Source organism: Portunus trituberculatus, chromosome 15 (assembly GCF_017591435.1).
Source record: "Portunus trituberculatus isolate SZX2019 chromosome 15, ASM1759143v1, whole genome shotgun sequence".
Lineage (NCBI taxonomy): Eukaryota > Metazoa > Arthropoda > Malacostraca > Decapoda > Portunidae > Portunus > Portunus trituberculatus.
In genome coordinates, this window is record NC_059269.1 from 9,839,898 (window position 1) to 9,855,897 (window position 16,000).

The 16,000-nt window shown below is 42.9% G+C and overlaps 1 protein-coding gene across 1 annotated transcript in view; it reads right to left on the bottom strand.

Moving 5' to 3' along the window:
* LOC123504266 (myosin heavy chain, non-muscle-like) overlaps positions 1-14,646 on the bottom strand; it is a 124,396-nt gene extending 109,750 nt beyond the window's left edge. Inside the window, exons 1-2 of the mRNA XM_045254666.1 lie at positions 14,613-14,646; positions 3,894-4,229 (exon numbers count right to left, since the gene is read on the bottom strand). Coding sequence (XP_045110601.1) covers positions 3,894-3,969 — 76 coding nt within the window. The 5' untranslated portion in view covers positions 3,970-4,229; positions 14,613-14,646. The remainder of the gene's footprint in view (positions 1-3,893; positions 4,230-14,612) is intronic.
* Between the last annotated feature and the right edge of the window lie 1,354 nt (positions 14,647-16,000).

Sequence of the window (16,000 nt, forward strand, 5' to 3'; positions counted from 1 at the left end):
AGTTTGTCAAGGCAAGCAAGATAAGCAGGCAGCGCAAAGCTATTGTAATCTGTCATAAATAAATCATCATTCGTCATTTGAAGTATTTACAACGGCTTTGGTTTGTCATATATAATGATATGAGTTCCAGCGAGTTGATCATCTATCGTTGTTGATGAGTGTATGTTGCCATTGGACACTTGCTTGCTTTGAAAAAACGGAGAGTGAAGCAATTCAGAAAATTTCGAAACCACTTATGCACATGAAATGAATAAATGAATAGATAAATAGATAAATAGATACATAAATGAATCAATATATGAAGAAATGAATGAATAAATAACGTCAATCAGTTAATCTACTTGTTCTGTTTCTGAGATAAGTTTGTCAAGGCAAGCAAGATAAGCAGGCAGCGACGCGCACCTTCAGATAACCACAGCGAGAGAACCAACCAACCAACCAACCAACCAACCTCCCTGGCGCTGGCTGAGAGTAACATGACGACCACAGCACTCCCACATTACGAGACTCTATGACACGTCCATTTATATTAACCGCACCGGATGTTCAGTGGAGGGTTAGACGGTATTACTTCAACGCCACTGTAGTTATGAGACGCGTGATTATCCCACCAGTCACCGCCGTCATCTCAGAATTTAGCCATCTCATCTAGACAATTACACATCACACTAGTCATTGCCTCAACCTCATTCAAACCCCACCTAAGCAGTCATCGCACCCACAGCCACTAATTCAAGACATTTCAAGATATTTGTCCCAGACTTTTGGCTAACTCTTCTTATCTTTAAGGGAACTGATTATTAAGTGGGTCTTTTTTTCATATTTTTCGTTGTCCTTGGCCAGTTTCCCCTCAAGCATAAAAAAGTATGTTCCTAGACAGCGGTGAATTAAAGTCAACACGAACGCTACCCGCCTCTTCAGACCGCATACATGTACATGCTTGTCTAACGAGATGCCAGTTTTGTGACGTCAGCATTCATGGATCTCTCCCTTCCTCACGTCAGCTATCATCACAGCTTCCTCAACGCACTATCTCCCACCTATATTCTCCAGCGAGCTATTGTATGTAGATACCACACATATGCTAAGAGAGGAACACTAGTTGTTGCCACAGGGCACGTGTATCTGTATCAAGGCAACTGCTTCAAACTACAGCCAATTATTACTCCACGATGTAGCTGAACTGACTGTGACTGCCCATGACATTCAGCTGTATATCGTGGCACCTTATTATAAAAGATGAACGAACAAGAGAGAGAGAGAGAGAGAGAGAGAGAGAGAGAGAGAGAGAGAGAGAGAGAGAGAGAGAGAGAGAGAGAGAGAGAGACAGACAGACAGACAGAGAAACAAAGAGGCCGAGAAAGAGAATCAGGACCAGCCACGCCTCGTTAAGATTATGACTGACACACATGTTTCTTTTTTCCTTTCCTTCTAATCTCCCTCACGCTCGCGGAACTCGTCCCGCCTCGTTATACGTCGAAGAGAAACCCCTAAGAACCCGTGCTGTCCAGATCCCTGTTTTGAATGTTTTTAGCCTCTCTCCACTCCCGGTACAAGCCGCGGCCACTATAACCCTGCATGATAGAAGGAGGAAAGGCCGCTCTACTTTAACAAAGGAAGTGGTTGTGAAATACAGCCTCGTATTCTCAAACTCTTCTGTGCCTCACCTCCACTATTCCAAAAGGTTTATTTAAATTTACACGAGTTTTTTTTTACTGTGTTTTTACAGTTCTACAGGCAGAATGACAAGATTTCTACATTATTAACTGGAGAAACTCTTGAAAGCTCAGCTAATCATCTCTGTGGCCTTGGAAAATTGCAGTGGTGAGAGAGCCAAGCGTTTCTGAACACGGGCGATACAACGATAACTGTATGAACCTACAGTGGTGTGTGTTATGTTACCTAGTGGCGAGTCCAGTGCTGTACTACCAAGCTACTCATATTGGTTAAGAAGCAAGTAGTATATATGCAGTTTATTCACATCACGCTCTAAGGTAACTGCCTGACTTATAACTGCCTGACTGGTGAATAACTGAGCTGCTTTCACTATGATTGCGATGGAGATGGATTAGTCTTTAATACATCAGGTTGTTAAGTGCAGTGATTACCCAGGTAGCACCTAATCTGTCGCCTTCTCTCGCTGATGAAATAAACCGCAAAGGGGAATTTTCCGCTTGAACTTCTTAATCTTAATACGTGACATGCAGAGAGTAAATGGAATTACAAGCATGTGGTAAGCAGTCTGTAAATTGTAGGAAAGATGTTGAATTACAATGGTAGGCTAAAGTCATAGTGAGAAAGCTTATAATCTGCTGTATTTCTATTGTCTTTTGTTTCCCTTCAATCTTTAATTCTTTTCTCATCTCCTGACAGTCTTATTGCAAAATCTGAACATATATGGATTTTTTTGCAGATCAGGTGTGTGTGTGTGTGTGTGTATGTGTTCACTGTTTGATCTGCTGCAGTCTCTGACGAGACAGCCAGACGTTACCCTACGGAGCGAGCTCAGAGCTCATTATATCCGATCTTTGGAAAGGCCTGAGACCAGGCACACACCACACACCGGGACAACAAGGTCACAACTCCTCGATTTACATCCCGTACCTACTCACTGCTAGGTGAACAGGGGCTACACGTAAAAGGAGACACACCCAAATATCTCCACCCGGCCGGGGAATCGAACCCCGGTCCTCTGGCTTGTGAAACCAGCGCTCTAACCACTGAGCTACCGTGTGTGTGTGTGTGTGTGTGTGTGTGTGTTGTCACAACTCTCTTCACACAAAACTACATGCATCTAACTAAACATATATTCTTCCCTCAAAATTTAAGAAAGAAAAGAAAAATCATTGGAGCCCCTTCTAACTACATCAACTTGTTTGGGATCCGGCACCTAAGTGGACCTTTTCCAATCAAATTTTTTGTTGCCCTTGGCCGGTGTTCCCTCTTATGTAAATAGAAAAAAAGCATACAGAGGTACTTCCATCACTGCGCCACTTCCAGCACTGTGCCATTTCCTTCCTTCCCTCCCTCTCCTTGACAAGTCTGCAGCTTCCTCACCACCGCCACCGCCAGGTAGCGAAACTACGAGTAGAATGACTTGGAATTTTTAGAACTCTTACTATTTTCTTTGTGGAGCGGAACATAGCGGACATTCCTGCCGTTTCTTTTATTCATAGACCTATGCTTACCTTCATTAGTATAGCCATTAAAGGGAAGCGTGTCATTACCCTTCCCCTCCTTCACCAGCCCAGCACATCCCACCCCTCTCCCGCAGCCGCTCAAACACACCCAAGCCACGTCACTAATTTTTTTTATCATTCTAAGATTAGTGACACCGGGATGACTGTTCAAATTGACTGGATGATCTTTGACCTTTCAAGAATAACTGTTCACGTCACTAAAGTTGCGATTCTCTCTCTCACTGATCACGGGATAGCTTTTCACTAACAGCTGTTGTGTGGGACGGATGAGGTGCGTTACAATTGCTTGGCTTCTCACGACCACCTGTACTTGCTGATATGTAAGAGCGTATTGAAGATCACACTACGAAGGTAAAGCATTTATTGGTTATCACGACTAGCTATACGTGTGGGAACTAGGTAATATATACTAGCAAGCCAGTTCCACCTTAATGCAAGAACACCTGAGCTACCAACCAGTGTGGTATTGGTTCTCCGAGTTACCGTGTCCCAGAAATCATTGCCCTCAGAGAAAATAATTAAATGAAAAGATGTTGTGGGTATACGTGTATGTGTGTGTGTGTGTGTGTGTGTGTGTGTGTGTGTGTGTGTGTGTGTGTGTGTGTGTGTGTGTGTGTGTGTGTGTGTGTGTGTGTGTGTGTGTGGGTTGCAGTCCTCCACCGTACACGTCCCATGCACAGACAGGCGCCTTACCTGTGTCGGTCCAGCAGCCAGTGCATTCCTGGCACAGCATAGACCACTCGAAGGCCAGCTCGGCGTACGAGGCCATGGCGGGCGGGTTCAGGTACAAGCAGTCACAACTCAGGCACCTTTAGTCCTCGATCACTCTCCTGCTAACGGGTTTTGGTTTCGGCGTGTCCCTCAGACTTTTCTCTCGTGGTCTGTTTGCCATACTGGTCACTTTCGCCGCCATGTGCACTGTCACCACTCTTAGCGAAACTCGTCTGGGCTCTAACACAAGTCCTGTTCTGCACGTTCAAGTTCATTCCAAAACTATCTCCTCTGTTTTCTTCTTCCCTCAAGACATCACTGAAAAGGAAATGGTAAGATAGTTAGAATTATACACTGATGAGAGAGAACCAACATCAAACAACAAAACAGAAGAGAAAAAATCCTAAAATGCTAACCCATGAGGCGTATACCAGCTGTGACCATGAGCAAAAGAAATGTATGACCTCTATGAAAACATCAATCTCGTTAAGCCTTTACAAAGTATACCAAGTTTGAGTCCATTGTGAGTGGCCAATACTGAGAGTGTTTTCCTTACTGCCCCAAACCTTCTCTCTTGAATATCAGTAAGTGTTGCAGGCACGGCCGCTGTGAGGTTTCTGGCCAACTCCTTTAAGGTGATCAAGACACTTCACTACGGGAAAGTGTATATATATATGCACTGTAGACCTGATGAGTGGGTGTTATGAATAGATCGACAAGCTTACTGCATCGTATCAAGGTTTATTGGTAAGTAAGGAGGCAATCTTTATGGTGGGTACGGAACATGATACAGTAAATTGCTTAACACACACACACACACACACACACACACACACACACACACACACACACACACACACGCACAGTCAACACTACTTTTTACTGAGCATTGATCCAGTGTGTTTAGTCTTTCTCTTACAAGTTGAATGGAGTCAGCCGTGTCACTCCAGGACCTGCACACTGTCATCCATTGTGTTTCCGTTTAATGCCAAGTAAATATTTCTCTTACACTTAAGCAGAGCGGCGCCAAAATCATAAGCGCATGACATAATCCAGCTTTGACTTCGTAGTTCAAATATTTCATGCAACTTCCGCCTGAGTATTTCCTCTATCGTGGCGATACATTTCAAGACTTCTTTCCTCTTTCACTACAACTCTACGTGAATCTACAAATACATACCTGGCAATTTCCAGCAAAGACCAGCCCTTTAATACCATGACGCATTTTTTTTATTCATTTTGGTTACTATTTAGTGATTTTATATAGCTTCAGAAACTCATGTGGGGATTAAAATAGTGAAGACTGGCCATTAATCATCTGACTTCCATAAACACTTCCTAATGTTGATGAAATCGTCTAATCATACCCAAAACTTAAGGCAAAAATGTGTTCTAGTACTGAAGGTATTAAAGTCTTTCCAATATTTCTTTCCTCTTTCACTACAACTATTCGTGAATCTACAAACACATATCCAGCAGTTTCCAGCAAAGATTAATGTACTTCTAAGCATCGCCCTTTATCAGTAACAGCTGCTTGATTTCTAAAGTATTCAGCGGCCTTACAAATTTCCCTCCGCCTAATCTCCATCCTGGGCGCAGCGGACCTGTTTCCCGGACAAGGCAAGGCACGCAAGTAACAGGAAATCCAGGGACTGTCTTTACCACCTCAAGGAGAACCGCTAGGGAGAAAGTACGATTGCCGCAACCATAGCAAGCATTCTCCACAGCACAGGTTCGAGTCAAGGTGAGTCAGCATACGGCTCGTGCATAATGTTCAGCTTGATTACATAACCTCGAGCCAATAGCGACGATTATTGGCTGCCACTAACTCACTAATTGGGTTTGTATACTCTAATTTGTAATCGACGATGGTAATGGTGATGGTGGTGAATAAGAAATGACTCGAGGAAACTCACTATAGTAACTGCAAGAGCTGGTTTTACGTTTTTTTTATGTGTAAATAGTTCATGGTGAGCTGCTTTGCATCCCCCAGAGAAACTTGTTACCTAGTGTCCACGTGATGCGCCACTCCCACGCCTCTTATCTTGACGTAAGCTCTACAGATTCGAGGACCGCTGGAGGCTTGATATTAACAACCCTGACTTCTTATTCCTTGCCTCTCCTTTTCTAAGAATTAACTCAGTAGTACTTCTCGTTTAACCTAATCAGTGCTGGAGAATTTTCTGTAACTTTTAATGCCTTCAGTATCATGCTGAGTTTTCATATTCATTCTGCTTACTATTTGGTGACTTTATACAGATTCAGAAACTTATGTGAGGATTAAACTAATGAAGACTCTGCCCATTAACTTTGTGACCTCCATAAACCCTACCTGATGTGAATAAAATCGTTTAATCACACTCAAACCTCAAGATAAAAATGTGTCCCAGTACTAAAGGGGTTAATGCCTTTTATTGTGGTACGATCTTAAATAGTTCTATGTCTCCATTTCTCATTGTTTCTGTCTATATTTTCTTATACTGAGCCCTGAATGTTAAATGAAAAAGATGACCACATTAATGAAAGGAGAATGAATATGACAAGCTCATAAAAAAGGAGAAATAGCTGAGATGCCACCTACGCAAGACTCATGAGGGAAAAAAATCAAAGTAACGGAAACACTGCTTTGGACGAGGAAGGAGAAGTGGGGGATAACGCTCTCAAATTCCTAAATACTTGCACCGCAGCCCGTGACCAATTAAAAGATGCTAAAGAATTCCTGGTTCAGTTACTTGAGGCCTCGAGTTAAAGCTACTGTAGAATCTGTGTGTGTGTGTGTGTGTGTGTGTGTGTGTGTGTGTGTGTGTGTGTGTGTGTGTGTGTGTGTGTGTGTGTTTGTACTATGTCGGTGGCCGCAGATGAACGGTTGTGAAGGCTCCGGGCACGCCTCGCCGTTCCCTCATCACCTTGGTCAGCACTCTCTTCCCATCACTACATCAAAACCCCGGTGCCTTATACCAGAGGTGACCACCACTACCACCACTACTATTATTACTTCTACTACTACAATGATGATGATAATGATGATGACTTTGACGTATTTGTCACTAATGTTTGAGTCTATCGAGTAGTGTCATGACTGCGCTGTTGTGTATTAAATATCTCAATATGTCATTTGGGATGTCAGTCAAGCTTTGTTAATCTTTTATATGCATTAATTTATTCATTCTATCTTTTTACGTGTGAGAGAGCATTTATCTTAATATCAAAGAGCACGCCCCTTCTGCCAACTGCATTGTATCTTGACATTAACAAGTAGCATGTCTCTCTCTCTCTTTTTTTTCTTTTTACCCGGCCAAACACCTTCCCCTTTATGGTACGGACGGCTGCTTATCCCCTCACTCCCAGCCTGCTGTCCCGCATGAATTCAGAGGTTGCCTGCTCTCCTTCTCTCATTCTCCTTGACAACAGCCGTCACACAAGTGCTCCCAACGCTACACAACATTCCTCCAAGGGTCGTATTCAGAAAACACTTGACTCTCTCACCACGACTATTTTCTAAGACCACAGAGATGACTAGTCGGGTTCCATAGAGAGTAATTCCTTTCAATAACGCAGAAATCATATAAATTTGCCACTACAACCATTAAAACATCCCGAAAAACTCGTGTTCCTTTAACTAGAATCTTTTCAAATAGTGTTAATGCGTCGTGGAAGTGTTTTAGAATAGGAACCTAAGTCTTACACTGCATCCTGGCCGGGTGTTGGCACAGGTCGCTGAAGCTGATGCTGCTCACTACGCTTTGTTAGGCCACACATTATCGCTCTTGAGGACAACACTCCGCCACTCCCACCAAGGTCACTACCATCACAACCACCACCAATATTACCATCACTCCTCCTCCTCATCCTCCTCTCCCATTACTACTACTATTACTACTACTACTACTACTACTACTACTACTACTACTACTATTACTATTACTATTCTTTAATGTAAGAGAGGAAAACTAACCAAGAGCAACATAAAATTAAAAAAAGGCCCACTTAATTGCCAGTCCCTTTGCAGTTCCGAGACAGTTAGTCCCCGAAAAAGGGATAAATGTCTTGAAATTTCCCTCTTATATGAAGTCAAGTCATAGGAAGTTGGAAATACAGAGGCAGCGGAATTACTACTACTACTACTACTACTACTACTACTACTACTACTACTACTACGGACACCATTTCACCTCATCACCACACCAAGCACCAAGCACCAAGCACCAAGAGCACAGCAGAAACCAAGATTAAGCGTGCCACAGCTGTCAGTCACCGAGCGTTGCTTTAATAACACAGGAGGGGTGACAAAAACTGCTAACGCGATCTCGGCTTCATTAACACCTCGCTCTGTCTTAAATACCAGGACGGAACAGCACTGGAGGGAGAAAGTGTGGTGTGTGTGATGGCGTATACGCGACGCTGTACTTGCCACGGCTCGTCACGGATATTGTACAACGGAACGCCAATTAACAAGAGAAGCAACAGCGGTTCATGAGTCGTTACCGGCAGATGCTCTCAGATGTTACGGTAATTACTTGGATTTCGTATTGTAACTGATTATTTCTTAGATTCATAACGCACGACATAGAAACTTATCGTAGTTCTGTATTCCTTTCACTGGTCTGGTCACGTTACGCTTTGCTGACATTCAGAGCACTGTCAATAATTGCTTGCATGGACACAGAAATCTTACACACTATTGCTTCTATCACTGCCTCTACTTATGCTGCTATCATGTTGCTTCTACTACTGCTACTGCTGCTGCAATACTACTACTACTACTATGACTATTACTACTACTAGATCTACAATTACTACTACTACTACTTCTACTACTACAACAACGACAAGTACTACAACAACAAAAACAACAACTACTACTACTACTACTACTACTACTACTACTACTACTACTACTACTACTACTACTACCACTACTACTACAGATACCTTCATTTCTCCCAAAGCTCCATCGCTACATCGTTTCGTCTTATCTCTCTACACCACCAGCCTAGTATATACCTGGTCCCATCTCTAAGTGAGCGAGGCACTAACCGACCCTCAACCCAGGAAGCACTGCGCGGCTATAGCTATACCTCCCTCACCCATCACCGCCCACAAGTCATCCCGCAGGCCTCCTCATTACCATCATAATTTCCTGATGACGTGCTATTACAAGTTCCGGCCCGTTGAACCTGCCCTTATGCGGCAACAGGCGATGCACACACGCTTCAGACAGCACTGTTCTTTCTTGTGCTGATGCAGTGTAGGTGTGTAAGGAAATGAAGCTCCCTATTCCTTGTGTCTTGAGTGGTGTGTTCCTCAAGTTTTGCATCCTTAACCGCTTTAGTACTGGGACACTTTTACCTTCAGCCAGCACTGTTCCTTCTTGTGCTGATGTAGTGTAGGTGTGTGAGGATGTGAAGCTCCATATTCTTTGTGTCTTGTGTGATGCGTTCGTTAAATTTTGTACCCTGAACCGCTTCAGTACAGGAACATATTTTTACCTTAAGATTTGTGAAAGATTAGACATTTGATTGACATTAGGAAAGGTCTATGGAGGTCAGAAGATTAATGGCCACAGTCTTCACTATTTTCATCCCCCACATTTTTTTTTTTTTTCTTTTTATGCAGGAAGAAAAACAACCAAGGTAAAAAAAAAAAAAAAAGGCCTACTTGAAATGTTGGTTCCCTTAAGACCCATGAGTTTCCTGAAGCTGTATAAAATCACCAAATAGGAAGCAGAATAGATACGGAAACGCGTTATGGTACTGAAGAGGTTAAGATTGTTTTGTATAATGATTTGAACCCGTAACTAAGACTTTACACCCCAAACGCTGCAGTCTTTTTTGATGTACACGTAGACATGGATTTCTTAAATTTTCACCGTTCCATCTCGATTACTTTTATTTCAATCTAGCAGTAGAAGTTTTTAAGGCATTTCTTTACGGTTCAATTAATAGTGGACCGGAGATTTCACATCGTCAGTAGAAACAAATCCAAGTAAACACGAGAATATCCCTTTTGAGAGAACTAGACGCCTGTGTGTACGAGACGTATTGACAACTGAACTTAATATTCCCAGTAGAGTCAATGAGTAGGTGCCGGGAAGTCTTACAGCACGTGGTCCTTTGTATCATGTCCCGGAGAAAGTTAGAGTGAGTCTTCTCTGTCATATTTTCGATCAGCTGTAAGAAAAGGCGACGGGATTGACTGTAGTGAGGAGTGCAGCTTATTTCCTGTTCTCCTTCTGTTATCTTTGATTTCTTTCATTTATCTTTTTAATATTCATAGTATATGCGTATAATTTCCGCTCTCCGATGCTTCTACTTTCTCTCTCTCTCTCTCTCTCTCTCTCTCTCTCTCTCTCTCTCTCTCTCTCTCTCTCTCTCTCTCTCTCTCTCTATCTATCTATCTATCTATCTATCTATCTATCTATGTGTGTGTGTGTGTGTGTGTGTGTGTGTGTGTGTGTGTGTGTGTGTGTGTGTGTGCGCCTTCCTCCTCTCGCCAGTGTGTACACAGCAGAACGCTTCCTCCATCCACCCAGCAGCCTCGCCTTGGGACAGTCGCTGCATCAAGGCAAGCTTCTCACGCACTCCCTCACCTGAGCGGAGCGTAACGGCGGCGGGGAGACGCCATGCTACTAAACATTTCACACAAGACGTGATAACGAGAACACTTTCCGGTCATTTGCAACCCTCCACCACAGTTATTGTATCTGTGGTTTCTGTATAGATTTTAAAATGATGCACGTAAGGTCAAGATTTTCACGTAGGGTATTCTGAAACGCTTAGCTCTCTCGTCATCACTGGTTTACAAAGACTTCAGTTGAAGATACTCGTGTAAAATTTTAAGGGTATTTCTATGGTTCTGGTGACGAATTCCCAAGATTACTAGTTTATTAAGAGGAAAAACTGTCTTGAAAAGCCGGTTAGTTGTCTTTGTGGCCTTGGAAAATTGTCGTTGTGAGAGGGGAAGGCGTTTCTGAATACTGGCAAATGTCTGACTGTCACGGCTTGCAGTGCGTGGTGGTGCGAGTCCCGCTGCACTAAACGTCTCATTGAAACGCTGCATGCGGTTGAAAAGTCCTCCACGTCTGGCTGATTTAGTGCCTCCTTCCAGACAAGCTTTAAATTATGTCCCTTGTCTCCCGGTGCGCTATTGTTCCTGCCGCTCCTCTGCTGGTCCCCATTGTCGTGGTCAACAATGAGCTATTTAGTCATGCGCGCCAGTAAGCCAAATGTGAAGATAGGAGATGAACAAGCTGGTTTGGTTAGCATTCCTACCCGGTAGCTCACCCCCCTTTCTCTCTCTCTCTCTCTCTCTCTCTCTCTCTCTCTCTCTCTCAAGCATACATAAACTGAATGAACCCTATGAATCCCAAGCTCTCAACAAGATGGTAATTGTTAGTGGTCAAGAATGCAGCACGTGATCTTCAAGACTGTAGGAGAATTACACACGCACACACACACACACACACACACACGTTCAGCAATGGTAGTACTATTTCTACAAAACACAGAAATCTTCCCTTGCTCTTACTTCGACAGGTAGCAATGTAAACAGTGTGTACCAGCCACATGTCCATACCACGCTGCCTCGCTGAGTTCCCTGACTATATACGTAGTACTAAGCACTCGACGTATCTTCACCGGAGCGTTGTCTTTTTCCGAGCAACGATGTGTCTGCCAGATGCTCGGCTGAAACAAGTCACGTTGCGTTGTGATCTATCAAGACGGTAGGAATTACCACCAAAAAGCAACGTCTCACGGCGTGTGCTGGCGCGGTGATGGTAGAAAATTATGGTGTGACTCACGCAGCAGTTCACATAATAGCTTATGAATGCTCGATAAGCGGGAAGAACAATAGCGCAGGTTTTTTCTGGACTATAGTTTCTGAACGATATCAGGATGAAATGAAAATGCTGTCTGGTCAGTGCCACGTAATTCCTGACCAAGACTAAATCGACATGTAAGTTTTCCTATTGAATTTTAAGAAATTAGTATTGACATTTGTTTCTCGCACAGAAAACAACAAAAAAAAAGCTTTGTTTCACTTGATTGTTTAGACTTTGACTTTCCCAACATGCAGGCAGCAATGAGGCGGGAAGGCAACAGCTGAGGCAATGTGGGATGAGGCAGCAAGATAAACAGACCAAATGAGACAATTAGTCACCTTGTACACAGCTTCAGACACAACCGCAAGCAATGACATCACATTACAAACAATCATAACTTGTGGTAATGACTGAGACACACACAACATCACCACAGAAAAGGTGCGAAGAAAGAAAAAAAACATACTTAAGCTCTTGCACTGCTCAGCTTGCAACACACTTCATGAGGCTGGGTCAATATAGCAAGTCATCCACAGGTGGGCACATTAGTCAACTTATTATGAAAATGACTTTGAAAAGTTTCTCTTACAAAACAATCTTTTTACATTTCAAACGATGCAGTCAAAACACAGCTTTTGAAAAGAAGGTAGTTGATTTTTGTTCATAGAGTTTAGTTTGGCTGCCATTAGCAAAATTTGATGTAGTTATTACGAGCAGAGCAATTACATGGATATCTAATTAAATTCTATAATTTTTTTCACCATTTCACACACGCACGCACGCACGCACACACACACACACACACACACACACACACACACACACACACACACACACACACACGTGCGGGAAAGAGAGAGAGAGAGAGAGAGGGGAAAAACATAATTCACGAGTAATGATAGTCGCATTTCTAGACATCACGGGACTCATGTCATCAACTTTCTCAACGCTGACTAATAACTGTGCAGTTCATACTGTCAACTTCGTCTGTGGTGTGTATCAGCCGAACGTGAGATACCAAAATACAATCATTCAACCCATCCATCCTCCCATCTATAAACCAATCAGTCCATCAATCAATCTGGCGAACAGAAAGTGTGAACCACGCACTCATAATATAATTTCAAGGTAAATGACGAGGAAATAGTTAACCCCTTCAATACCATGACGCGTTTTTCATATTTATTCTACTTACTATTTGGTGATTTCATACAGCTTCAGAAACTTATGTGTGGGATTTAAATAGTGAAGACTGTGGCCATTAATCTTCTGATCTCCATAGACCCTTTCTAATGTCAATAAAATCATCTAATCACACCCAAAATTTAAGAGAAAAATGCGTCCCAGCACTAAAAGGATTAATGTTCCTAAAGCTTTCTAACAGTGGATGACCTGCTGGATTCTAGTGACTACATCTTGCTTTCACGTGACACTGGAACCACAGGCGCAACCCAAGCCGCCAAGCACTGAAACGTTGCAACTCGATGACACGCGGTTCAGGAAGGACAGCATTCATTCACATCAAGGTGCTCATCACAAAAAACCACAGACAGCCAAAGCTTCACTCGTGCGCAGACAAGATATTTCCTCGAGCTCCTCATCGCGCACTGTCTCAGAGGTCGTTAATTCCTTCACTTGTTACCCTTTCCCCATAATCGCTTACTACTTTTAACCCCTTTCAGTTCCATGACGCGTTTTCATATTCATTCTCTTTACTATCTGGTGATTTTATACAATTTCAGTAACTCATGTGAGGATTACAATAGGGAAGACTGTGGCCATTAATTTTCTGGCCTCCATAGATTCTTCCTAATGAAAATAAAATCGTCTAATCAGACCCAAAACTCGTGGTAAAAAATCATCCCAATACTGAAGGGATTAACTTGAGCGGCTGAGTCTACTATACAGTGGGAATAAGGTCGTATGAAGAAGACCTACCCTGGAGTGTTTCTGATGAGCATCGGACCAAGGCTAATCACATCACTTGTTCTTCATAACAGTCACACGTTTCAATCAGCAATACTTTTGTCTTCCCTCGTAAACAAATCAAGAAATTTATGTCGTGTATTTTCGTGACATTTCTACCTTCTGTTAACCTGACCTTTTTACTTCACTATTGTCATGAAACTTTTCCCACCTGCTGTCACTGCTCCTACACCTCACCCACCCCCAACCCACTCCACTAACACCTGCCCCACCTGTCACCATCTCACTGCATTACTCTTCTCTCCGGCACACTGGTATACGTAGCTGCCGCATCTGTGTCACTCGCTACAGAAGCATTTACTTACACTCACACCACCAAGATGTCATTACACACGAAGGAGGAAAGAGGGGGACTATGTTGTTTTTGTTCAGTTTGTCTTGTCTTTATTTGTGTGTGTGTGTGTGTGTGTGTGTGTGTGTGTGTGTGTGTGTGTGTGTGTGTGTGTGTGTGTGTGTGTGTGTGTGTGTGTGTGTGTGTGTGTGTGTGTGTGTGTGTGTGTGTGTGTGTGTGTGTGTAGATATATAGGTAAAGGAATTTATATAGATAGACAGACATAGACAGATAGATAAATAGGAACAGGAAAAGAGAGACTCGGTAGTGATAAGGGAAAACACACACACACACACACACACACACACACACACACACACACACACACACACACACACACACACACACACACACACACACACACACACCTGTAAACAAACACGCACAGAAGCACTGATTGTCCATGATAGTTGATGAAATTCACTGACAGACACTCAAGATCTCTTTTCACGACTGATTCACCACACTCCGATCACTATCAATGGTTGTCACTGTTCCAGCACGAGCACTGAGCACGTTCATTCACAGACCACCGATCGGGGCGCACCACAGCACAACCTACCTTTCTCTCCCGCCGCCCAGCCCTCACTGACGCTGCCTGGCGAGAGAGCACCGTCATATACTGATTCTTCTCTCTCTCTCTCCGCTTCGTATTCTCAAACACTTCTGTGCTTCACCTCCACTATTTCAAAAAAGCTTTATTTAGATTTACACGAGTTTTTAAAGGTGTTTTTATGGTTCTACAGGCAGAATGACAAGATTCCTACAATATTAACAGGAGAAACGCTCTTGAAAACCTCGTTGATCATCTTTGTGGCCTTGGAAAATGAGTGAGTGAGCAAAAGCGTTTGTAAATACGGAACTCTCGCGTAAAACTTTTCACAATAAATGCACGAAATGATCTCTTTTTCCAGTAGTCTCCCCAGTGTTTGATATGATTAGTGAAACACGTCAGTTCATCGTAGAGGGATCAATTCGTACATGTTTCTAAATGTGATAGTCCCCGGAGAGAAGAGTTCAGCGTTCATGAGACTTTACGCTGTGCCTGAACTCACGTGCAAAGAGTCACGCATGAGTCACGTACAAATGCACCTTAATCCTTTTAACGCCCCTACTTGTGGCTCTATAACATTCCTCTGTGTGGTCCTTTAAAATCCCTCTCAGTGTGCCTTTAACACCCTTCCGTGTGGCCTTTTAATTTACCTCCCTATGGTTCTTTATCATCCCTCCCTTTGGCCCTTTAATACACCTTCCTGTGGCTCTTTAACACCCCTCCCTGTGGCCCTTTAACACCTCTTCCTGTGGCTCTTTAACATCTCTCCCTGTGCCCTTTAACCCCTTCAATACTGGGACACATCTTTACCTTGAGATTTGTGTACGATTAGACCATTTTATTGACAATAGCAAGGGTCTATGAAGGGCAGAAAATTAATAGCCACAGTCTTTACTATTTTAATCCCCCATCTAAGTTTCTAAAGCTGTATGAAATCACCAAATAGTAACTAGAATGAAAATGAAAACACGTCATGGTACTGAAGGGGTTTGTGCAGTCCGTCAATAACTTTTTCAGCAGACAGAGTGATGGCTGATGTGACTGGACTGTAAGCTATAATACCGGTCTTTTTCTCCTGTCACACACACACACACACACACACACACACACACACACACACACACACACACACACACACACAAGCGGGCCCTCTAAGTCATTAATCTCTTAAAATTTCATAATATATCTTAACTTAATCCTTATCATTTACTTACTGCCGATACCATTTTTTTATGTAAGCTGGCCGAAAGTCAACAAAAAATAAAGAAGGGGCCCATTTAGTTGCCACTCCCCTTGCAGGTCCGTGAGAATTAGGTAAAAGAAGAGGATAAATGTTTTGAAACCTCCCTCTTAAAGAAAGTCAAGTTATCAGGAGTTTGAAATACAGAAGCAGGGAG